Genomic DNA, 26,250 nt, shown 5'->3' on the forward strand with positions numbered 1-26,250 from the left:
TGTTAGCATTAACCTGATTTCGGAGTTTTTGGCATTTTCATTGGCCGCTGTGGAGTTGAGACTAAGAGTCGGATTTTTTGGGTTCTGTTTGGATCTGTTTGTTCCTCTTCAGTCTGTTAAGCTGCACTTCAGGTGTACGTGGCCCTAACATCACTTCACAGGTACACTGCCACCAGATCACTGGCCCCACCACGGAAGCTCAAAATTAGACGCTGTCAAAGTAGAACAGATGATACGAGAGAGAGTTTAAAGTTACCCAAATAAATACCAACTTCCTCTATTGTAAGTCATATGTTTTGGGAAGTTTGTAACAAATATAATGTTTAATAAAATGTTCCTCAATCACTTTTGCCTCAGGAAAGCACACACTAACTGCAGCATCGCAATGGAAATGTTTTAAAAGACAATAGAAAATGGCTGGATTTATGCAGGAGCAGGAAATCAGATTTTCAACACTTTGTGGCACAGGTGTGACCTTCCCATGGCTGCTGTTAAATAGAGGGACTCTAATATTTGGATGACACAGCCAGGAACAAATAAATAACAAGATCTGTGTCAAAACGTGTTAAAAAATGTCACTTTTTTTTTTGCTCCAGTGTGAATACAGCCACCGAAGGTGACTTAAATATGCATAGCAGCAAGGGCTTTTATTCTACAATACTGGTCACTGAAGAAAGCCATCCTGTTACTGCCCTCTAGCCAGTCGTGGTCTCTGTCTATACTCTGCATGGTGTCTGTCTATATCCAGGAAAGCAATGGACTTCAGGTCAGATCACAGCAATCACCAGTGGGCAAACTCACCAAGCCACAGTCTGGTTTTTCAGAGGCGTTTGATGCACATTAAGTGGACGAAAATAAAAGATAAAACTTTAAGAGTTGAGTTCCAAATTGACATTAATTTAAATTTTGCTTGAGTTAAGGCCCCACCCCCACATCAAAATAGACACCAGTTTTCATGTGTGAAGAGTCACAAAGATCCAGAGCTGAAATTCACACACTTAAAAGACGTAAAAGGTTGACTTGTCTTTGAATCTGACATCAAGACTCTTAGCAATAAGGATGCATTCATGCACAGTCAGACAATCCGCTATTCAACCCTTTGCAGCACTGATCTAGTATCACAATTAGGTATTTGACTTGTTTCTGTCAAACCTGTGCGGACGATTGTCTGACTGTTCAGCTATGAAAAGGACAATTGGCAAACTTCTGGCACTAATTTGTCGATTTTATTTAAATGCAGTTCAGAACGCTTTTGGGAAAACCAGACTGTGTGTGTGTGTGCGTGTGTGTTCTCAACCAAAAGTTCGCATCCAGTGCTTGTACAGTACATAGTGTGACAACTGTCACCACTGCTCTTGCTGTCTGTCGTAGAGACAGTCGAAGTGTAGCAGGACCGGAGAAAGATTTTAAAACTGAAGAAAATATATATACATATATACATATATAAATATATATAAAGTAAGTGTTTCATAGGTGAGAGGTTGTAAAAAGAGAGCAAGAATGCAGAAACAAACAAAACCATGAGAGAAAAGCTACCAAGTCCATCTTTCACTGTAAAACCATCAGGGAGCGTTTATTCATCTTTCACCTGTAATGAATCATCAAAGTAAAAATTACAAGTGCATGACCTGGACACCTCCCCCACCCATCCCTTAACCGTCTGAGCCTCTTTGACCTCCCTCCTCACGGGCTGCCATCTTTTTTCCAGTGTAAATACCAGACGAGAACTGACCAGAGTCTGCTTTGAACAAACAACAACAACATGTAAATGCCATGAGGGACATGTTCTGTGCAACGTGTGAACCTCGAACATGCTAACACACCACAACAAACACTCACAGACAAACACACACATGCACACGGGCAAGAGAGAGGCCTTTGCACACTACACGCCGACACGAGCTGGAGCGTATGCAAGCCTGCACCTCCCTGCCCAAACCTGTGCTTTCTGTGTATAAAAACACTAAAACCTACATAACAAACAAAAGCAGTTGTTGATTTGAATAATAAATTACAAAAATTGCATTGTGTATGTATGTGGCTGGCTCGTGCAGACTGTTTAAAACTCATTAAAAAAGTGGTATTCGGATATAAAAAAAAAAAAGTTTAAAAAAACAAAAACATATTGGTCTGTGTAGAGTTTCTATACATGTTGTGTTTGTAAAATGAGATGACATCAAAAACAAAAAAAGGGAAAAATATTCTGGCTTCCATGTAATTTTTGGGGTGGACATAATTTAATGGGGGGGTGGAGAGATAGAGAGAGGTATCTAATTGGGCAATAGAGATGTGTAAAAAAAAAAAAAAAAATGAATAACACAACCCAACTGAATGATGAAAAGAGGGTGAAAATATAATACAGAAAAAGGTCAAGAGCCTAAAAATGACTACAAAGTGTTCCATTCACTGTTGTAAGTGCAATGAGCTAAATTTCCTGTTTCCCCATTGTAAAACCTTGTGTATGTTTCCGTGTATTCCTCCTGTAAATGGGTGTAGTAGACCTGGTGCATCATGCCATGTAATGTGATGAATGACAAATTATGACCTTACAATACATTTCAATCAGGAAAAATAAATAAAAGACAAATACATAAAAACAAAACTGCTGTGTGTGCTCTTATTTTGGCGATCCCGTGACTTTTCCTATTTTTCTTTTAAAAACTGTATTACTATCCGAGCTGAGAGGGTTGCATGGATCTGAGTGAACGTACAGCCAGCCCAGGTGAACTCAGCAGTGTAGCAGCACCTGTGGGAGATTTATCACCTGAGTCTGCAGCTCCGCTTTATACTGAGTTTCAGCTCCACAACTTTTCTGTTTTGATCCGCTCTCCCCACTCTCATGGTGTCATTTACAGGTGCTCTAAAAACTGACTGTACTCTACCTGCTCAGCACCGACGGCACACACACACAGTGGGCGACTGGCTGGTGACCACAGTGGAGCGTTTAGCAGCTGAAGAATCAGGTGTTTCCACTCAGGGGTTGGTAGAGATCAAGAACAAAGTGAATACTCATTAGATGGCCAGAAACAAAAGATGACTTTCATCTTTAACTGCAGGATGTGTAACTTCTCAACCATCACTCATGTTCAGTTCACCTTTTCAACTTATTGGATCAGTGTGGAGGTCACATTTTCGCCATCATGTGGTCGAAATACTAACACACTAAACAAAGGTGATGAGGTGAACATGCTCAGCATAAGCCTTGCTAAATATCAGCAGGGCAGCATTGTCATGGGCCTTTTCACGTCAAACATGTTGACATGTCCAAGTGTAAATAAGAACATTAATGACGGCTGAACTGCATTTAGCTGTTTCAGTTTCAGGGCTGTGGTTATTGTGCATGTGGGCTGTCACGACTTCACTGAGTAGAACGGAGCCATTCTTTGTTTTGTCCATGGATGTATTATAAGAACAGGATACCGGGTTAAAATGGCGCCCATTCATTCTAATAGGAATTGCTCGCCTGGCGCATCTGGCTTCCGGGTTACTTCCGCGTTGTGCGACCCATGGAGACTGCACAGTAGTGTCTCTACCAACGTTCTCCATCTTATATCTTATCTCGATCGGTCTTATAATAATACATCCATGGTTTTGTCAGAGACAGCGAAGAAGAGAGTTTGATCATTTTCAATTATTTCCACACTCCCCGCCCCTTGAGGAGACCAGCGGCAGGCCCGAGTCCATTCATTGGACATTAATCCTCTTCCATAACACAACTATGACTCCTTGTCCATTAATTCAGTATAGATGCTCCAGGAGTACAAAGGGTTAAGCTCAGGCTGTGGTACCTATGTATTTTTAATATTCATTTTACTTAAAAAAAAAAAAATTAAAAAAAAAAGAAGAACAGTAAAGAACTGAATTTAGGATTTTATTAGTAGACATTTCCCCCGTTCATTAATCTACCAAGCTGTCCACAGTATGGATACGACCCCTTACAGTCCCCCACCTCAAAATAAAACATCTGGAACAATGTTCTCACCAAAAACTGCTTAAATACTATAAAAATAAATCAATTGCACAAAATAATATGCCATTTTGCTTATGATTACCTCTGTGCAACACTTGTACACATATATAACATCGACAACCACATCATACAGTCCGAGAGAGGGAGGGTAAAATTCAACAGAAGACATTTTTATACAAAGAACCAACACTCAAAGCAAAACATAAAACCTAGATCTAGTTTAATGGCAGAGCATTAGTCTTGTAACTGGTAGAGTCTGAATCAGCACGGATGAATGTAACCGTTCCATATGTTTACTAGCCGCTTGAACCATTTCACCAGATGCAATTACTTTACAGTCAAACTAATTTTTTTTTTTAACTCTTGTTAAGATTATTTTCTAACTGTTGCATTTGACCAGTGTTGATTTCACCCATTTGTGACAGTGGAACTTGAGTAGTGTTTGTATAATGGATTTTTAATGACAAGCTGAAAAGAAGAAAATAACTGGATTCTGGGTTTTAAGTGTGAATTTAAGCAGCCAAGAGTTTCTAACATAAAAGAATGATTAAACACAGTCTGTCTACCGTCCAACTGCTCTGGCTAGTAAATCTGACAGATGTAAAGGCCACAGTCAAACGTTAAGTGTTAAGCTGGTGAATGATGTTCACTTCAAGCCCTGTCTAGACACTCTGCTCCTCTTTAAAACGCTTCAGATTTGTATTTAAATGACAGAGAAAATTTCAGAGCCATTTGGATTAGCAACATAAGTAAAGAATGAAAAAAAAACTACAGAATTCTTTCATAAAACCTCAAACATCATAAATAAAACACATGAATAAAAAAGAGAAAAAAAACAAGGGACCGAAACTAAAAAAATCCAGGCACTAAGCATGACATGGAAACATGGACATGGAAATGTTAAGTTAAACTGATCTAAGACGTGATACAAGGCTGGTTGTAGTGCCAAGTAGTTCAACAAGTTGTAATCATTTTTATTATCTGAAATATAATATATTAAGATTAACTAGGAAGGCAAAGTCATTATTATTTGTACAGAGGCTGAGGATGTGTTTGTGTGTGTGAGTGTGTTGGTGAATGTAAAGCTACTGTACAAAAACAGATCATACATACTGTTCATGTTGAGCTGCAAAAGTTGCATAGAGCTGTATTGTGAAATACATTATAGCTCCTGAATGCACTGATGAAAACATGATTTTTAAACATCTGGATATTGAGCTGCAGGAAACTAAATGCATGAAAATAGTGAGTAAATATCTGAGGGTCTCGTAGGGGTGTCTCAGTTAGTCAGCTAATGCAGCACAAGTAGTAGAGATGATTTAACTCTCATTAGATTTGTGGCACATTCTCACTTCATTATATTATTTTAAATGAGAACATCCTAGATGATACTTTTCCATTTTTTCAACAAAAGCTGTGCTATTTGTGTCCAAATGCTCCATTTTCACCAGTGCAAACAGGCCTGCAGGTAATGTGAAAAATGAGTGCATCATGGTGTGACGATAACCTGGAGAGCTGAGGGTTGTGACCTGTTCACAAAGAGAAACTGATGCAGGATGAAGCAAGGTTTTATATGAATGAGCTGCATCCACACAACAACACAACAGTTTCAGCCTGCGTTAACAAGAGCAAAGCCACAGATAAAAGGGATATTTAATTTTATTTATGTTTGGTTCTATAATTTTATCTGAATAAAAATGAGGAATGTTTGAAAATATGTTCATATTATTTCAGCATACATACTTAATCAACATCAATATCTGATAAAATGGAGGTCAGATCTGTCCAATTGCATTTGTCCAGCTAATATAATTTAGATCTGCATCTGGATTTCCATCCACAATTTGAATGGAAATATGAGTCCTGTTCAGCTGGAGTGAAAGGCAAAATACTGACAGTCAACAATCTAAAATATCATGTTTGTAACATTAAGATAAAGCTACGGAGAAGCTTAAGTCCAAATGTTTCCTGGGAGCAACATGAGTCATGATGTTGTAGGTCGTTTCTGGTTTTGACTTTTTTGATTCAAAATGTGGAAAGACACATTGCGCACAGGATGCCTCTTCGAGTTACGGGTTTTTGTACATTAAGCTCCAAAATGCTCTATACTGTCTCCAGTCTGCCCTGCTGTTTGTCTTTGACAGTCTGTTTTTGTGCTAACATTCACTGGAGTCGTTATCAGATCTTGTGTGGTTTCTTTTCTGGTCCCAGGTCTGGTCCCATTCAAGCTGCACATTCCACTACGCTGTCGAGGAAACATCCGTTTTCTGTTAGGTCTCTTCATTTACTTTGATACATAAACCTTAAGTAGAAGGTTAATGGGATAGCAGTGGTTAGCAGTGGTTACTAAATGTTTTAGGGATATGACTTATGGACAGTGATACACATACTCATGCTTGCGTTCAAATTGTCTTGACCAATTTCACCAACAGTGTTTCTTCATAATTTTATCCTTCGAGAGTACTATGTCGTCTATATTTATTCATTGAGTGTTTGAGTCTTTAGATGTTTCCAAAAAAGAAAGAGCATCCTCAAAATCCATCTTCAGTCAAAGGAGCATTCACATCCCTGATTTCCCCATTGACTGGGCGACCATCCTTGTCCATAAATCCATCACCGTGATGACTGTTTTACTTCTTGTTGCGTTTACTCATTAATGACACATGTGACCGAATGTTTTTTCAGAGGAGCGAGTGCGATTGTGAAGACATCAAACATTCAGACTGGACCTGTGAGTTTGTGGGCTCTTATTTGATTCACACGTACCAACTCTCTGCCACTGGGATTGGTCAGGAAAAAAAAAAGGTTATTGTGCTCTGAACGTTGTCGGGGCAGAGAGATGGGAAACGTTTGCTGGTCAATAGGTGACAAAAAAAGAAAAGAAAAAAAATCACAGAAGATGATGAGAAGAAGAGTGTGGTGAAGGTGATGAAATAAAACACCTGAAGACTCAGTAGAAATCAAGCAGGCCACAGTTTCAGAGAAGTGACAGCATTTGGCTTCTTTGTAAGACTTTCCAATCTGCGCTGGGTGTGTCAGTGAGTTTAAAGATGATGATGATGATGATGAAGGCAGTCAGATGAAGATGGAGTAAAGGTTGGTTTGTGGATTCTTAACATTTCTCTCCAATTTGTGATAGGCAGATCATTGCAGGTTATAAAGGAGGATGAGGAGGAGGAGGAGGAGGAAGGCTCACAGGCTATCAGTAGATGTCGGGCAGGTCTTGGTAGTTCCTACTGAAGTAGCCACCAGTGTAGATCCAGTCCTGCTGGCCGGTGTACGGGTTGGTGCCTGCCTGGAACCACCTGAAAAAAAAAAACACAGATTAAATGTCTGCAGGGATTTACCATGACATTTATCTTCATTTTGTGGGACTGCTTTTACAGCAATCCCACTATGTGGTTGTAAGGTACAAAAATTCTTTGTTTTTTTTCCCCCCCACAGCTTGTTTTTTTTTTTTTTTTTCCTGATTTGTATTGTTGAGCCTTTAATTTCTGACATAACTTCAGTTATTTTCTGATGTTTCTGTTTGATTTGTTCAGCCATTGTCTTGTTTAATTTATATAGTGTGATTTATTGATCTATTTCTATTTTTACATTTATTAATATTTTATGGTCTGTAACAGAAAGATGCGGATGAAATGATGTGTTGCAGATCCCCAGAAGTCCAGTGGGAAATGTTGGGGCTTCAAATTGCATTTTAAGATTTCAATAATAATAAAAAAAATCATCATAATAAAAATGTTATTATGATCAATAATAATAATAATAATAATAATTAATACACACTGTCAATTTAAAATAAAAGATAATCTATTTTCAAAATTGGCAAAGATATTATCTTTCACATCAGTAACACTGCTCTTGACAGCTGATGTTGTTTTGAACAGACCTCACTTGCTCAGAAATTGATTTAAAAAATGAAACCAGTCCAAATAACAGGTTTTTGGTGTAAACCTGATTTGATTTGACCTGGTTTAGTTATGTTACATTATGTTGGAACATTTGTATGTTTAAATGAAGTTAATTAAACATTGGAGAGCAGTGAAAGGTAGCATGCATGTGTATTCACATGCTTCCTACCTAGTAGACCACTCCTCTTCATTCCTGGATCTCTCCTTCCTGGCAGCTCTCTGTTTCTCCTCCAGTCTCTCCTTCTGCCTACTGGCCTCATCTGCACAAAAACAACAAGTCACAACCTCTGCTGATTGTACCATTTAGCTTGTGGATCAAGTAAGAGAGACCTGTGCTAGAATACATTTTTCATTTCAGCTTATGTAAACACTTGGATTACCCAGTTAGGTCAACAGAAGACAGTGTTACAGACATCCAGCAGGTGGCAGCATCGTCTTATTATTAACATCCTCACTGGGAGTCATTTGAAGACACAACGCCTCCACATTTATTTGGCAACAAAAATGTAGCATCACTAAAATGTCTGGAGAGAATAACCTGAATATGAGCTGCAAAAATACTTTTGATTTATTCATTTAAAAAGAAAAGAGTGACAGAGAGGCTTCTGCAGGGCCCTACTGGAGGACAAATTACTGTACGTTCAGGCAAACAAAGATGAATTTAACACTGATAAGATTTTTAAATCAAATTACCCATGTTTCCATTTTCCATGGCTCTTATGTCAGGCCTGAAGCGACAGTCGGTGGGGGGCAAGATGGCCTCCAAGCTAGGCTCCAGCTCATTGAGAGACATTGCAAAGTTGGTGAAGTTGTACATCTGGCGAAGGGGGAGAAGGATGTTGAGTGTGTGTGTTTGTAAATGTTTTCTGATAATTCAGGCACATTTATCTAGAACGCATCAAATCTGCTTGTTCACTGTTCACATCAAGTATCAACATTGTGTTTGTGTTTGCTGGGCTGCATGTTTGTGACTTTTTATTTCTGAAAGGCACATTGTCAACTGACTGTCAACTGATTCACTGGTGATGTCTGCAGGACACAATTTTGCATCTGTTGTTTCATGGCACTGAATGACTTGAGTGGAGTGTGTGATTTGCAGCCCTGTGTGTTTCACTCGGTCTGAGCACGCATGTGTTTTCATTTTTATACCGTAGCAGAGTGTGCTGGTCTCGAGTCTATCCTCCACAGCAGAGTGCTTCCTGGTACGACACACACCGTCTCCTGTACTTCGGGCATGTCGTCTGCGTCATCGTTCTCCGCTCCCTCTGGCTCCTCCTGGAAATCATATGCTTCATTGTAACTACTGATAAATTAAAAAAGGATGCAACCACGCAGTTCAGGGGCAAATAATATCTCACATTATTCTAGAAACATCATTTATACTGTTCATCTACATACAGTTCATCATGTGTATCACAGTATCTTTCATGATCTGTCTCGCTTTAGTAGAGCTCTTTATAAGCCCTCCAGGAAAGCTACACATACTGCAGCTATTATTCTTCACTACATATAACCAAGCAGACTAAAGCTGAAGAACTGACAGCATCAGCACCAACCTACACAAGCCTAATGGATTACCTGGGTCAGACCACACAGAACACTGTGGACACCGACAAAAAATCAAGAGAAGAAGAAAACAAATAAATGGGACAAACCCTAAAATCATAAGACAGCAATTACTGAAAACAACCAAGTAACACTCACAATCTGGGTGAAATAAAGGCAACACATTACTGTCTTTGAATCTTTCATATGCACATTAAAAATGGAAGCTTCCTTGCAAAACAGCAGTTTTCGATCAAAGGAGGGACAGGTGTAAATGCACAGGTTTCCTAACTTGTTCTCACATTTTTGTGCTTCTTGTTGTCGCCTTTCTTCTCCGACTTCTTGTGGGTCTCGTAGACCTGAGGGTCGACACTCCACATGCACTCGGTCCACTTCCCATAGATGACACAGCGCTTCTTTTTACTGGACAGAGAGAGAGACAAGCGAGGAGGTCGAAATAGCAAAGGAAGAATTCAAGGAAAAGGGACAAGATGAGGAAGCGTGAGAAGTGAAAAGCAGGAAGAAGGCAAAAAGTGGAGAAGAAAGAGGAAGCAGTATGGGGAAGAAAAATTATAGAAAATGAGAATAAATGTGAGCGGAGAACAAGGAGAAGCAAGGAGAAGGGATAGAGGGAAGAGAGGAAGCGATGCAGAGGAAATGAGGAAGAAGAGGAGCAATTAGAGAAGAGAAAACGTATGTGTAAGCAGATGGAAAATGAGGAGGAAGAACTTGTTGAAACTTTAAATTCTACAGAATAATTTCTATATATTCATAGTGTAGTTGATGAAGCAATAAACTCTAACCTCTTGTCCTGGATGTATCCCTCCACTTTGTGCAGCTCTTTGCCAAACATCCCACAGGGCTTGAAATTCAACACACACTTGTCTCCAGTGCTGCAGGAGGAAAGAGGAGAGCAGAAGAAGCAGTTAATGTAACTTTGCTAGCTGAGCTTCAGGGTCACATAAGGTCATATATTTCCAAAGTAACAATGGCAATTACCAACATTAAACCCTGAGGCTGAGGTCTCTTCAGTAGAAGTGTGTGATTTTCAGGAGAAAAGAGCACTGTTACTAACTGTACAATATAATTGAACAACTAGATATAAATCCTCCACAGGGGTGTGGTGTTGTCAGACTGAAGCTTTCTGTGTTTTCTATGTAAACCACTTATCCAGTCAGTGCAATAGTGTCAGCAAACTGTGCACGACTGTGATTAGACCGCTTCACAGCTCCTGGTGTGAATCTGTGCAACTGTGTGAATATGACACAGAGCGTGACAGAAATAAGGACAACACAAGCTTTGCAGAGCTTCACTGGATAAATAAAGGTTTAAAAAAAGCTTAAAAAGTCATCCTGGGATTGTTTGCATGTGGAGACACAGAGAGTAAACTAGCTACAGCCTAAAGTATCAGAGTAAACACTGTGACAGAGTAAATGAAGGCTCTAGATAGGAATGTTAAACAGCTCTAAGAGAAACAGACATCACAGAGTCAGTTTCAATCTGCTTTATTTGAACTTGACTGTGGTCCAGTGTCTTCTGCAAGGACTCGGGAGACAAAACCATGGACAGTCGTGGGTGAGGCTCAGTCATGTGGCAGGTCCTGCTGACCACCACCAGCTGCCATTGTGCCACAGAGACACCACAGTGCCTGTCATTATTTTTCACCCTTTCTGTTTAATGAGCAGCCTGTGGAAGTGGTGGAGGAGTTCAAATGTTCAGGAACCTTTTTTGATCCCACTTTTTTGATCACGGTTTTACAGCCAACATGGAGTACATTTTTAAAAAGGCAATGCAGCGCCTGTATTTAATCAGGAAACTGGATTCATGATACAAGAAAGAACATTTTAGAGACTTTTGAAAAGTGTTTTAACTTGTTTTAACTGTTTTATTAAAACAACATACATAAATAGTTTCTAAATGTTTATATATGTTTTTTTCTTATTGATTTCTCATTAACTTTACGTCTATGTCTATCTGCCCATGCTGGGAAAGTGGTCTCACACATTTGCACTCTTAACACACACACACTCTTAACACACACACACTCTTAACACACACACATATATTATATATATATATATATATATATATATATATATATATATATATATATATATATATATATATAACATATATGAACAGGCTTTGGGATGGATATATATTTATGTAACATATGACTAGAATATAAGCATATACAGATACATATTTACATGGACTAGACACATATGTCAATATATGAAATTGTTGCTATTTCTAAGGGTTCATGTATAATTTTTACATATATGTTTGTATTTTACGTGTACATATATTTCATATATGGAAATTCAATTTGTGTGCATAAATTACATTTGTTGTACTGTCTGTTGAACTCACCATTATTCACACTGGAATCATCATCATTATTGTTGTTTTGTACCTTTCGTGTTGTGCTAATTCTATTATTATATTTATTGTTTGTGAGTCACAATGATGAGTTTTATCTAGAATGTGAAGCCAAAGGCAAATGAAAATCATTATCATTATTATTGTTGTTCATCTCAGTATTAAATTATTCTATGTGCTCATTACTAGAACTACAACATGGCACCACACCACCAGACACTATGCATGTATTGTTTACATACCTGTGGTTGACTATTTCCACTGTGCCATACTGCTCTATCCACAGTTTGCCTAGAATGATGTTGTGTACACAGCAGTACGGGTTGCTCCATGTGTACGCCTCGTTGTGCCTGGAGGAGAGGAATGGAGGGAGAAAGAGCGGGAGGATGAAGGACAGGGAGAAAGAGAGGAGAACAAAACACAACAGGAGGGAATGACAGGATAAAAAAGACAATGGGAGAGGCAGAACAGGAGAAGGGAGAAGATAACCAAACAAAAGAGAGAAAAAGAGGATGTTTAAGAGAAGATGATGGACTGATTTTTGATCACACAATGAAGCTAAGAACACACTTTCACATTTTCACCAGCCTCCCTCTCAGACTCACTTGAGAAGCTCTAGTGTGATGGTCCCTTTAGGCTCTGCCTCTACACTCTTGCCCCAGAACTTCAGTTTGGGGTAGATGGAGCCATGGAAGACAAAGTCCCCGACCAGGCTCTCTGCATGGAAGGCACTGACTGGGGGATGATGGGATACCTGCTCTGATATAAGCCGGAAACCCTGCTCCTTTCTGTAGAGGGCAGGAGAGATAAAAAGAGGATAAATGCACTGTTTAAACTGGGGACATTGAAAAGAGGTGTGTGTGTGTGTGTGTGTGTGTGTGTGTGTGTGTACCTGTTGAGTTCATAGGTCTCTCCCAGCAGAGGGTTGAAGGGTTTTCCAGTTCTGTCCCACTGAGACGCAACTGCTGACACAGCAAAAGCAGCTACAGCCTGAAGACAAACAATCACACACCGTGTTTGTGTGTGTGCGACATGACGATGTTTATATGTGTGTGTTTCTATTTCTTCTCACATTCATTTTCTGGAGCTTGTCTGAGTCAATGAGTGTGTGTGTGAGTCAGGTGGGTTTACATCTGAGCTGGATACATACACTGGGCTTCAGTGGACTCACTGCAGGCTCATTAGGCCAAATTCAGTGACCTTGATCTTTGGTCATTTCTAATCTAGATTATGTAGTTCCTGTATATCTTTAATTCCCCCAGTGCAACTGTTAACATTGTGTTAACTGTTGTTAACTGTGAAAACTGCTTTGGAGCGAATGAATTTAGATTTGCATATAAAGTCCTGGTTTTTGAACCTTTCTCACCAACACTTTTAGGATTTATTTGTGAGGCTCCGTTTGTTTATATTATTCAATGCACTGTATAGTGAACATGAGTTTTCAATTTTTTCGCAAATAAAATTACGTAAAATAAACACTGCTCCAACACCACAATATTGTTTTTGTTCGAAATGAAAATGTGTCTGAATGTGGTCAATACTCAAAAATGTTTATGTGTGTGTGTCTCTCTCTCTCTCTCTGACCTGCATGCGCTCTATGGAGTCAGGCAACGAGCAGGCTCTGTTGATGAGGTAAGTGTGTTCCATGTATTCTGTGATTCTCTGCAGGAAGCTCAGAGGCTCGTTGAAGACGATGGGCATCGTGATCTTGGACAGTTCCTGTGAAAAGCACAACATCAAGTCTGTACTTTAGATTTCCACCTTGGCAATAAAACTCACTTGAAACGCTCTCTGTCTTGGTCTGACTGAAAACTTCTGGTGTCATAAACCAGATGGTGTGATAATATGAACTGATGTTGAAACAACTGCTGGACAATATAACTGAATAATTACAACATCACACAATCAATTTCGACATGTTGCAGGTGACATAACTCCAAATTGCTTTTTACTAGTTTCATGGCTCCTGACATGAATCTGCAGTTACTGAAAGTCTTTTTCAAGTGTTTTGCTTTGTTTCAATCACAAAAATCACACTAAGCTCCACACATGACGAAAATATTCATTAGCCTGATTATGGTCTAATATATTCTGTCAACTATAAGAGCTTCTAACATGCCAACTAAAAAAGTTTCCCTGCGGACAGAGTACTTGTCACATATAAATATGTGTGGAAAGAAGGATTTGATCTGTGAGTCCTTACCAGGCCGATGCATTTTTTCAGGATACTCCAGACACTGATAGTGTTTCTGGAAAACATGGGCGCAGGTAACGACGTCCTGTAATGAAAGAAAGTAAGAATGATAGGGCATGAATGAAGAGCCTGAACAAACACAGCTTCCCCAATATCTGACACTTGGACGAACCGATGACCTAAAAATCATTTTCAACCACAAGAACGCAACAACTGCCTTTAAGTGAAAAGACATAATGTTGTTTTCATCTGCCACCAAGTTTTCCACCATGAGTACTTTGAGCTTCTGTTCTCAATCGTGTAGCCGTTGTTTCTTACTCATTGGTATCCAAACAAACATATTTCCAGAGATGATGATGATATAGAGGTACAGATCCAGAAAGAGAAGAAAGTCATTCCGTTCTGTTAAGTCTGCTGTCAGTATCTCCGTCATGTTGATTGGTACCAACAGTGTTTGATCAGAATGAAAATCAAGGTTGCAGATAAACTGAGCATGTGGTCTGTCTGGTCTGTTAGCAGGGCAGAAGACACAACAATGCTACACATGGATTAGAAAGAAAAGGCAAATGTTAGAAAGAGGGAGAAACAATTCAGCCCAAATGTGACATGTTGTTCTGACGATTGTCGACAAACAGACAGACCAGAACAGATCTGTTCACATGAACTGAAGCCAAAGAGAGGCAAGTCTTTCTTTCCTAGAGTGGTAATTTTCCACAAAAGCCAAATGCTTTAATGTACGAGTCAACAATGTCAGTGACAGCCATAATGAGGGCCCCTACCTTTATCTCTCTCTTGCCAACACTTGAAGAGACATATTGATATTTCACATCTAGAACAGATCACAACTCTGAAAGTGTGAAAAATATGTTTCTAAAGATTTCTTGCTGAAATTAACCCTTACACTGAGAACCCAGCAGCCTTTGCAGGGTGTGCCTTTCTTCACATGTGCTGGCATTAATCATATGTACTGCACTTTCTTCCATACCTTAGTATAAATGTCGGCAGAAGTGAAAGAGCAAATGCAGAGCTATTAATAAAGTGGCATTCAACCCTTGCCAGTAAAAGCTCCGAACATACAAACACACACGCTGCAGATGAAATGTGGTGCAGGAATGCAGCGGTACCTGTGTTTCTTGATGCCGTTCTCCTGAGGCACTGATCCGTTGTCCTTCTGACTGCTGCCATCAAACACCAGCGCATCTTTGAAACTGGCCTCCGACACCCCTTCATACGACTCGTCTGAATCCAGGCCTTGGGGAGACAAAAAGTGACATCAGGTTATAGTCACAATAAATCTCACAACAGCCACTGATCTGTGCAGGAATACCTGCTCATTCACCAGTGTATTAAAAAGTAACAGCTAAAAGACATAGAAAATATTTAAAAATAAATCTTCTTATGAAATACAGACATATGAGGCTCTGTAATTTTACTGGCAGTTGTTTTTGGGTCAAAGATTAGGGTTTGTATGCAATATTAGACAGTCACACACAATTACATTTGCATAATGCTTTGCATCAGAAACTTCTTGTCTGGGTTTGTCTGGTACATTTTGTTGATTGCCTGAAGCTATTTACACTGACTAACATCTTCATTGGCACAGTGTTAAAAATCTCTTTTAACTTTTTAATTTAAGGTCATGATTCCAAAGTTCCAAAGACAGAATATGTGTCAGGCTAAATAATGGTAAAATGAATAGAAACTGTCATAGTGCAGTCATATGAAACCATGAAATGTTGTTTGAGTATTTGCAATAGCTGCGATGAAATGCTGTTAATTAAATAAAATACATTGTATACCTCACATTGTCATGTTGTGTGCAAAAACAGCTCTAAACTCAAAGAATTATTCATGGTAAAAAAAAAGAAAATAATGATGATATGAACAAAAGTTAAAAGACAAAACAGAAAAAAAACCAAAAATCTACATAACAACAAGTTAGAGCAAGATTAACCTATGATCATATTAACAGACTGATCAGATTTACTCACTCCAAACATCACATCAGTCACACACCTACAGTATGGACTAGCAAGTTTTCAAGCTCCATTACTGGGCCTGACAACAACAGCAAACTTGCATGTGACGGAGATGTTGACCTACGCCTGGGTGGTGGTCAGAATGTGAACACTGCAGGTAAGCACTTAGTGTTGCAGGGTGGAGTTTTGGTGAGCTCAAGGTGGGGCCCTTAACCACAGCTTAAAATAGACCAAATGGGTTATTGTCACTCAGCAAACACACCCTCACAGCTGTCACTATTACATAAACAGGTACCAGGCGTGTATTCTTACCATATGAAGTAATAATATTCGATATTAATGGAATGCTCATTAAAATCTAACATGGAGAGAAGAACAGAATATTACAGAACAGACTAACCAGATGTGAAAATCATCAGGTGCTGATGAAAGGGGGAACATTACAATATAAAAGAGCACCTTTAGGGGCAAAATATAAAAATATCAGAATGAAACCAACTCATTCACATTCGCAAAGAAAAACATATTCAAGATTTAAAATTCACCAATCACCAACCCCTACTCTCTGTCCCCTTTCCTGTCACTCTCCACTTTCCTATAATAAAGGCCCAAGTTCATTAAAATTTGGCCCCAAGTTTCCCTCTAGAAGAACTTCAATTGTTATTAGTAAATGATTGCAAACGATCAGTGATGACAATCATGTGACACACAAGAAAAATCTCTTGACAAAAAACAAGACTCAATCAAAATTATATGGCTGGACCGCGTCGTAGGCTATTTACATTCTGCCTAGCGTCAGCTACTTTCTGCCCTTTACCTGTTTGCTTCTCTCCTGCTGTCTGTGCTCACATATACAGTATTTTAATACAGCTGAATTCCCAATAAAACTGTTCTAATCTACGTCTGTTTCTGTTTCTGTTTGGAACAAGTTTCAAACAGTGACTGAAATGCAGCCCAAACAAACATATGGCCGGCACAGAGAGGTGTGTCTGCGGAGGGAAAGCCCAACCTCAAGCTCACTGGGCAATACTAGTGACTTCTCAGGAAACTTTGTCCAAAAAGTCGCTAGATGTGTCACCAGGTGCTTTTTTGAAAAAAGGCAGTAAAAAGGGTCTGAAAAGTCAGGAAATCTAGCAACAAAGGCGCTTCTTCTTTGGGGTTTTACAGGAGTTGGGGTCCATTATGTTGTAAAACTACCTCCTTCTGGTTTTAATCATTCATTACAATCTTGTAATTAGTCCAGCTGCTCTCAAAAACCTAGCCACTTTGTCTCCACTCGTCCTCGTCTGTGTAAATTAGGACAGCAACACTGCTCGTTGGCGCTAAATCATTTTTGAAAGAGCAACAACCAATGAGAAAACTCCAACACTTGTCCGGCCAACCAAAATGGTTTGACTCCAGCGTTCCCTAAACTATGTCACTCAATAAGTCAGTCACAGACATTCGTGTTTATAGGGCTGGCCTGTTGCAGTCCAGCCAAAAAACTGTATTTGTCTTACACTGTTTTACAAACATTACAGTTTCCAAACACAAAGTCAATCACAGAGGGTGAAACGGGGCCGAAACTTAAAGTTCTGCCATTTATTCCAAACCTCTATATATTTAAATGGTAAATGGACTGCATTTTTATAATACTGAATCAATATTAATCTGGAAAAAAAAAGAAATCACCGAGCAGAGTACTGAAATATTTAGCAACTATTTCCTAAAATTGGTGCCCTGATGATTAGGAAAAAAAAAAACATTGTCAGGCAAACTGGATGCCACCTGATGCTGATCACAGCTAATACACCTACTGATGAATAATACATCTGCCCTGGTCTGCATCTGTCCTAGATTAGTAAGATGATCATAATAATGACACCAATACACCAATACACCAATACACCAAGTACACACACACACACACACACACACACACACACACAAAAATTTGAATCTGTTATTAATATCTGCAGTCACACAACAACATTCATATCACACAACAAGGACACAACCAGCAGTAAACTTTCTGTTAAAAGAAAACAATACCACTATTTAAGATGAGCCTCTCGTAGTAAATAGTCATGACAACACAGGAAGGATATAAAACTTATACACAACATCATCATAAGTGAAAGCAGCTTTGTAAGGATTCACTTCCATCACATACGTTTGTAATTGGCTAATGTACCGATATCAGACCTTCATAGCAACTGTAACATTAGCAAGCATGGCATCCCATGGGTGTTGACTTGGAGGACTATACTTGTCTGATCTCTCCACAGTAGCAGAAATCTGAAACCACTTAAAATAAATTATGAATAAAATACAAGTGGGGGTGGTGGGGGTGAATTTATTTAATTGCTCCTCAAGATGGGAAACTGAAACCCTCACTCAATCCTTTCTCTGCTGAATAAAAGAAAATATTAAAAATGGAATACATCAAAACAATAACTACTTTTCCCCCTGTATTTCTTTATTCTTGTACAAAAACATACAGGTGTGAATACAAACACACACTCTCACAGAATCCAGGGTGTTGTCGACACTACTATCATGACCACAAGACAGCTGACCTCTGAATTATTGAACTAATCATCAGACTAAGGCAGCTTAGGTTCCATCAGACAGTGTTATGCTTCTACAGTTTGATGCATAAAACCGGCCATTTAATTAGGACTCACAGCCTCTTGCAGCAAAAACACTGCCACAACCCCTGATGAGAAAATAAGCTGCTAATAAACATCATATTAGAAAATTGTGAAATTACAAAATTCTGTCAAGAACAGCTGCTGATTTTAGAACTGCAATGATGAGTTCATTAATTGTCGACTCTTTTGATCACATTTCAGTCATAATTAAAGAAAAAGCATTTCCTTGTTTCAGCTTGTAATTTGTGAGGATCTGCTGCTTCTTTTTTGTGAAAGTAAATTCAATCACTTTTATATATATTGGTCAAACAAAACAGGGAATTTGATGACACTGACTTGGGCTTTAGGAAACACACAGACAAGTTTCACTGACAAGCTTAATAGATAATAAAAAAAACCATCTCTAACTTGATTTGTCTCTCTTAAAAAGAAACAAAGAAAAATTAGTCCTAAAAATAACAAAACTGCAATTTCCAAAATACAAAATGCTAAATTTAATAAAATCTATTTATTCAGACTGACATACAAACACACACACTCTCACCTGTGACGGCGTCGTAGAACTCATCCTCATTGTTCATCTTCTAGCGTCAAAGCTGACCAGTTGTTCAGGAAAGATGTTCAACTTCTAGCACATGTTCCTTTTGATGACGGCCCCTCACAGTTTCTCTGGAGGAAGACCTGTCGATCAAGGTCCCTCTGCAGTGTCACTACGGCAACAGCACAATGCTCGCACAATGTCCAGGGAATGTCCCAAACAACGTGATGCTGATGATGTTGGACAGTTTGACGGCAGGAGAATGACACAGGGAGATGTCAATCAGAGCCACTTAGTTAACAGAGAGCTGATGTTACTTCAGAGTTCAGTTTGGGCTTTGATGAGTGAAGCAAATTTAGGACCCTGTAGAGAAAAGAAAAAAACATGTAAGTCTCCAGTTAACGTAAATAAAGAGTCAAACAAAGTCTGAGTTACACAATGGAAAATCTTTCTATTAGTTATTAGTCCAAATGTGACTAATAATACTGTATATGTGAGCTAAACAAGGACTGAAATTCCATGTCTGCCGGTCGTGAGTCCGAGTGTTGTTTTATATTTTGATAACAAATCTTCAACTAATTTTAATTTGCTGACAAAAACATTTTCTGCTGCAAGACTGAAGTCAGAACTCTTTAAAGAAAACATCATGCTGAGAAGACTGTGTATGCCTTCATTATAAACACCTCGACTAGTGCAGCGCTCTTGATACTGGCCCTCCATAGGCGGCAGTTGTAGCATTTTAGATGACACAAAATGCTGAGGCTCATTCCAAGCCATCTAGGCTACCAGCTGAAAATCTGCTTAGTCTGACTGAGCAACAAGCTTGTCTATCATGGCCCACTGAGTGCAAACAGAGAGTTTTCTAGTCCAGTAGTTACATAATGAGGACACCACTGTCACAGGCATTCTGGGTCTTTGTTACCTTCTGTTTGGTACATTGGCTCTTCAAAGTTTTCAACTAGTGACCCAGAATCACCTCTGATTCTCAAATCCCAAAATAACAAGTTAAAATTTCAACATAGTTATATTTTGTTCTTAACAAGACCGACCAGCATAATGAACAATCACTGAGTCTCAACCAAATTATTACTGAGCAACATATGTTTGAAAAATGTGGTTAGTTTAAGTAGCACAGTATATTTATCCCCTTAGCATTTGGCTAAATTAGCTTTAAAAACAAAAAACTTATGGCCACTTGAATTAAGTGGCCATAACAATGTATGTCATAGTGCTGTGCATAGAAGGCCCTCTCTCCCTCAAGCATATAAGACTGTACAGTATATAAAAATGGACGTAGACTCCAGGTCTGAAAGGTGAAACCAATTCTGAAGAGCCTAAAACCTTAATTTTATCTAATGACCATCAGGGGACGACTCCACTGGTTGAAAAAAGAAGTCTGATTGTATTGAAGTCTATGGGAAAACGTCTCTACTTCTCACTTGATTTATTTCCTCAGTAAACGTTTTCCTGATGAGTTTATGGTCTCAATAGTTTCAAGTCTTCTTCAATACAACATGATGTTCATTTTTTAAATTATGGTCCATTTAGAGGAAAATAGACCATAAAGAAGGGCATGCATTAGGTATATATGGTTTCTTCTGGTTTCAAAAAACCAAGATGGCGATGGCCAAATTTCAAACTTTAAAATGGCAGTTCACAAATCAATGGGTGACGTCACGGTGGGTTGAGACTTGGGGTGTAGTGATACTAACAGGTTAATGAGTTTGTCAATTAGTCACCATTAGATTTCAAACAGTTTTTGGAAAGAAACCCTTCACTGTGCTGGCAGCAGATCACATTATTCTGCTGTATGTGAAGGTTACATCTAATTTCTGTCCCTTAGATTAATCATTGTTTGACTCAGCAACACAGCCCACTTCACTAAATTCATCACACTGGCACACAATACCTTCCATCAAGACGCATAATTTATCCACGCGTTTCTCTCACCGCATTAAGCCTCAGACCTTAGTAACACTACACGGAAACCAAACATATTCATCACAGTGGCACAGCTCGCATGGCAAATACGACAAATATTGACTTGCACGATGAATCATCGTTTGTAGCGGAAGCTCAGCACAAGGCTGCACACCGGCACTTTTTTATCTACTTACAAATGGGCTGTACACACCGTTTCCAGATGTAAAACATGTTAGATTTTATTCAGAGAAAATTCTTTCCTTAAAACTGAAGACGTTGAGCATACTTTTTCCCTGATTCATTATATTTTTACATAAATGCAAAATAGAAATCCAATTTTCAATAGTCACCCTTCTCATCAGAGCTTGTGCTGTTTACATTTCAGGCTGTAATATACTTAACATACTTTGCATGCATATTTTTGGAAATCTAAGATAGTGACAGGAAAAAAGAAATTGATGTTTGCAATGAAATGTTACTGACCATCTTCGGAGTCTACATTCCTTCATCTACACTTGTACCGTCAGTATATCTACCAATACTAAACCAATAATCAAATATTTCTCTGTGTAAGTCATGTAGCCATGAATAAACAACTTATGGAATAACTGTTCATTAAACAACCGAACATCATTTGTTCTTCTGTTCATTTATGAGCAACACACAGAGGTAGCTTTGGGTAATACAGCAATGCAGTCTTGGATAATCAGATGTACATATTTTTACATACCTGCAGTGTGATTAAATCCCAAAAGAAACGACTAATTTGGTGCAGTTACTGAAAGTGAAATGCTGAATCTGAAGGAAGACAATGCTCTCTTCCCCTTCCTCTCGGTCTGCTGGTTTCTACATAGTGGTTTTACCTTTGGCAGAGATAGGTAACGCCTTCAGCACACAACTGAACTTTGTCCTCATGATCGATAAGGTGGACAGGATGGATGACAAGCTGGTATTCAACTGTTCTAACAGCTAATTCAATATCCCACCATGCAATTAGTTTTTGTAGTTGGTGCCTATGAAATCTATAATGAAGTGCTTTATGTAGACTAATAAAATAATAGATTAAAAAAAACTATGTTTCTGACTAGGTCACAAGCTCTTACACTAACGGTTAACCCATTTAAACAATCAAATAGAATAAAGATGATCCCATTTAAAGAGGGAGTTTACTGCTTATCAGCAAAGGATATCCAGCCAAGAGATCTACAAGACAAAGCTTGATATTTCCTGTGGTCTCATAATCACATAAACTGGGGCACTCCCAAAAATCCAAAACATTTTTAAATCCAGATTGGAGGAAATGACAATCCAACTTTTCCAAGTTAAAAACATGTGTCTCCTTAGTCTGAGAATACAAAGACAGCTTTCCCAAACTACTGTCTGCTTCTAAAGGGTGAACCAGTGGCTTGTGAAGCAAAACATGACCAAGCCTACAACTGTGATAACCCTTATCATGCATATTTGTGTGCATCAGTGTTTTAGTACACACCGTTCCACCCATGTCCTGTGAACATCACAAGAATCTATATAAAACCAGACGTCACTTCGACAAATATTCACTTACATTACTGAAAAATTTACATGAAACAAATGCCCCATTTTCTCTCAATATAGTAGTAATGATAAACTACTATTCTGATAAACTACTGTTCTATCACATCAGGATAAGGTTAAAAAAAAAATGTTGAGCCAACACAGAGCAATTCAATACTGAAAATCTTGGAAGTCTCTTTAGGTCATTCTAAAGCAGCTAGAGAAGAAACGTCAGACAAATGGCAAACAGCACTGTATGACAAAGAGCAAGCTATGTCTACCTTTATGTCTGTGAACACAGCAAATATGGCTGAAAGTCTGATTTGCATAGGTTATTACAGGCTCACCATTTTGCTCATCACTTAGGCCACACTTTACGATCCTATTGCTGTAGAACTGTAGGAGCCATTCATTCCAAGAATAATGATGCTTTACTGAACCTTCCTTGTCATTTTTTAAGATCTGAAATATGCAGCACGAACATCTGTTTAGCTGCGAGTGAAATTCCTCACTGAGGGGGTGTATAGAGGGGAATCATCATTAATATTATTCTACTATTGATTTGATGCAATAAACTCATATACTCCTGGCACTGATTATGTCATCAACATGACAACAAGAAAATGTGGCCTTACAGGTTCTGCAGTACAGCTCCCGTACAACCAGAGCACGTCAGTTACTACAAGCAACTTTCAAAGTCGGGTCAAAGAATTTGCTTCAAATGAAATTTATCAATACTGTTAATTGTTAATCTTGCAAGAATTTCTCCAACATTTCCTGGTATAGGAAAAGCACTATTTACTGGCTATAATTGACCAATTCTCTGTGCAGGAACCTGCATTATGCAGCATGTAATTGATTTGACTGTGTTAAAGCAATCTAATCTCATAAGATACTGCTTCCAGCTATCAGACAAAACTAAGTCCGGGAGTCAACAGACAATTTTGGATTAAGCAACATGACACATCATGCTACCTACAAAGTCCCTGTGGTGAACATAACACTGATTCAAACTCCACATTCAGGTCTTAGACTGCCCTCAGTTCACAACCCATTAAAAGCACACACAGTGTTGACTTTGGAGTGTAAAACAATGTACAGATGCTATGCAGATCATAAGGAAATTCCTTTCGATTATACGGTGACACTTTTGGGGAGGGGGGGGGGGGGTATGACAACCACTGGTTAAACTACAGCCCTCAGGCTGTACATGGCCTTTCTATGATGTTAAACAGATTCTGCTTCTTTAAGTGTTTCTGAAGCACAGCTGCACAGCTGAGGAGACACATTCGACATGGGGACCTCAATAATTAGGTTTTCATGTTTGAAGAGACAGGACTTAAGAATCAGTGTAATATCTGGGAATGAGTCATGGCTAAGATGTTGATTTCAATTACCTTGATGAATGCCACAGCTTTGATTATTACAAATTATTTCTCATTTATGATTTGTGGAGGAAATGTTTCTTTGCATCTCTATGAAAGTGAAATACTTCTGTAACCATGACATTACACTTTATTCATTGTTATTAAACTAAGATTGTTATGCAGTTTAAATCCATGTGTAGATTTTATTTTGATAATTTGTGTTTCTGATCAACTCTTGTTTCTACTCCTTAACTGCGCAGATAAAGTTAAGTAAATTCACACACTCATGCACACACAGACAGGAGATACAGGGGCCGCCTTCTGATTGGCTGCAACAGGCTCTCAGATCATATCGCTCTCTGTTTCTCAGACGCTCGTGAGCTGTTACGTAACCATGACAGACATGGCACCATGCACATACCAGAGACACAGAGAGAGACACACACACACACACACACACACACACACACACACACACACACACACACACACACACACACACACACACACACACACACACACACACACACACACACACACACCTCTATACTTGGACAGTATCTTCTCACAAATAACCCCAATCTGAGGCTCTCTTATTCCATTAGACACACACAAATACAGAGAAACACATGTATCCGTCATGACAGGCGCAGAGATAAAGAAGAGATATAAGTAAAAAAGCCTCACCTTGGTGACATTAACTATTCTTTTACATTGGGCTACAGCCTGAACTAATCTACTGTCAGCCTAACCAAATTCTATAAATCTTTTTTTCTTCCAAGAACAAAGAAAGGTGCTTAAAATGCTACCTTCATATAACATCAGAGGCCAGATTTCTTCCACAATAATGTTTAGAATATAGATCCAGTATCAAAGCTTGTGTTCAATCCAAAGTAACACAACATATAATGAAATAACACCTTTCAAATGGAAGAATTTGATGATGAATTTACAATGAAGATTTTTTCCAATAGAGAAGATGAGGAGATTAAACTAATCATAAAAGAAGATTTTTTTTAATTTTGCAAAAGAGAAAAAGCAAGACTTTTTTTTTTTTTTTAATTCTCCTTAGTCCTAATTTTTGACAGTTGACCATTGCATGATAATAAATATCACAAATTGTATTTGTTTATTTTTTAATAAGTGCAACTATACTTTTTTGTTTTGGGTTGAAGAGTGAAAACCTAACTGGACCTTAAAACGCTCACATATGTCCACACTCAAGATTAGTATGTGGTGATTTTAACAGGCCCTCCATGTTTCAGTGTTTAACTTCCACATATGTAGGAGATGAGTGAAGTTCCTCAGCATATTTAACAGATTTAATTGACAAGGCAAAACAAACAGTATCTCTAACAAGTAGCCATTTGTAAAGGGAATTTACTTTAGTACTGTTCAGATAATGTACAAGCATGTTAGCATTTCAAATTATTATTAAGTCCTTCAATCTACCTACTTTAGTTTTTACCTACTAAACTCTACTGACTCCATAGGCCTCACCTACTCATTTTACCTTCTCCAAACAAACAGGTAATATCAAACCAAGGCAGCGAAGCAACACCACTGCTTTCAATGGGCAATAATCTAATCAGAACCTCAAAGACAAACCTACCGATGTGGCTGTTCCATTCGTAGGTCCAGTGTACAGCTACTAGCCTGTCTCTCTGCGCAGTCCTCCCACGGCTGACATTAACACCCAGAGCCGCAGAGACACAGAGAGAGCGGACCAGAGACAGAAGAGAGAGAGAGACGAGAAGAAAGAAATTAAGAGACGAGAGCTGTTGCCATGCGAGACGGAGCCCGGTACTGAGCACTGATACAGCACACGCACACACATCTCAAAAGGTGGCACACCTTTGACCGCAGACCATGAAACACATACCTCAAGTCAATTTTTTACACATACTGAGAGCAGAAGCTGTGAAACAGACCATACCAACTTCACCAACAACAACAACAAAAAAACATTTTGAGTAAAGTGGAAGCGTAAATATGTTGATAGGAAATAATTTAATTCAAGTTGCCTGTAAGACATGTAGGACTGGTGGAGTTCATTAACTAGCTCGTGTCTCAGATCTTAAAATCCTGCCTATGGCTTCTCAGAGTGGACAATTGATGCTCTTCCAGCAAAGGGATTTTTCTAGGGGCCCCCAAAGATGTTCACAGTCAAAAACTTTTTTATCTTTTAAATGCAGGTTCTGCTCCTGAGGTAGGAGTTTTTGATGGCCCTGGAACCATCAAGGAAGTGTCTGTTGTGTTGAACGTCACTGAC

The 26,250-nt window shown here is 38.8% G+C and overlaps 1 protein-coding gene across 4 annotated transcripts in view; it reads right to left on the reverse strand.

The window, feature by feature from the left end:
- Nucleotides 1-3,858: 3,858 nt before the first annotated feature.
- The window catches only part of LOC139620094 (oxysterol-binding protein-related protein 2-like), a 28,621-nt gene continuing 6,229 nt past the window's right edge, over nt 3,859-26,250 (reverse strand). For 2 of the 4 annotated variants that reach the window (XM_071475281.1, XM_071475284.1), the window contains exons 2-14: nt 19,162-19,518; nt 15,130-15,256; nt 14,015-14,090; nt 13,396-13,530; nt 12,704-12,801; nt 12,417-12,599; nt 12,054-12,161; nt 10,233-10,322; nt 9,732-9,852; nt 9,034-9,159; nt 8,578-8,701; nt 8,054-8,144; nt 3,859-7,275 (exon numbers count right to left, since the gene is read on the reverse strand). In XM_071475281.1, the coding sequence (XP_071331382.1) occupies nt 7,173-7,275; nt 8,054-8,144; nt 8,578-8,701; nt 9,034-9,159; nt 9,732-9,852; nt 10,233-10,322; nt 12,054-12,161; nt 12,417-12,599; nt 12,704-12,801; nt 13,396-13,530; nt 14,015-14,090; nt 15,130-15,256; nt 19,162-19,198 (1,419 nt within the window). In that variant the 5' untranslated portion in view covers nt 19,199-19,518 and the 3' untranslated portion in view covers nt 3,859-7,172. Of the gene's footprint in view, nt 7,276-8,053; nt 8,145-8,577; nt 8,702-9,033; nt 9,160-9,731; nt 9,853-10,232; nt 10,323-12,053; nt 12,162-12,416; nt 12,600-12,703; nt 12,802-13,395; nt 13,531-14,014; nt 14,091-15,129; nt 15,257-19,161; nt 19,519-21,808; nt 22,592-25,590; nt 25,720-26,250 lie in introns of those variants that run through there. The other 2 variants (XM_071475283.1, XM_071475282.1) reach the window with 2 other exon arrangements.

This window comes from Trachinotus anak, unplaced genomic scaffold (genome assembly GCF_046630095.1).
Source record: "Trachinotus anak isolate AG129_WGS33_773 ecotype Australia unplaced genomic scaffold, CSIRO_AGI_Tana_v1 ptg000004l, whole genome shotgun sequence".
Classification (NCBI taxonomy): domain Eukaryota; kingdom Metazoa; phylum Chordata; class Actinopteri; order Carangiformes; family Carangidae; genus Trachinotus; species Trachinotus anak.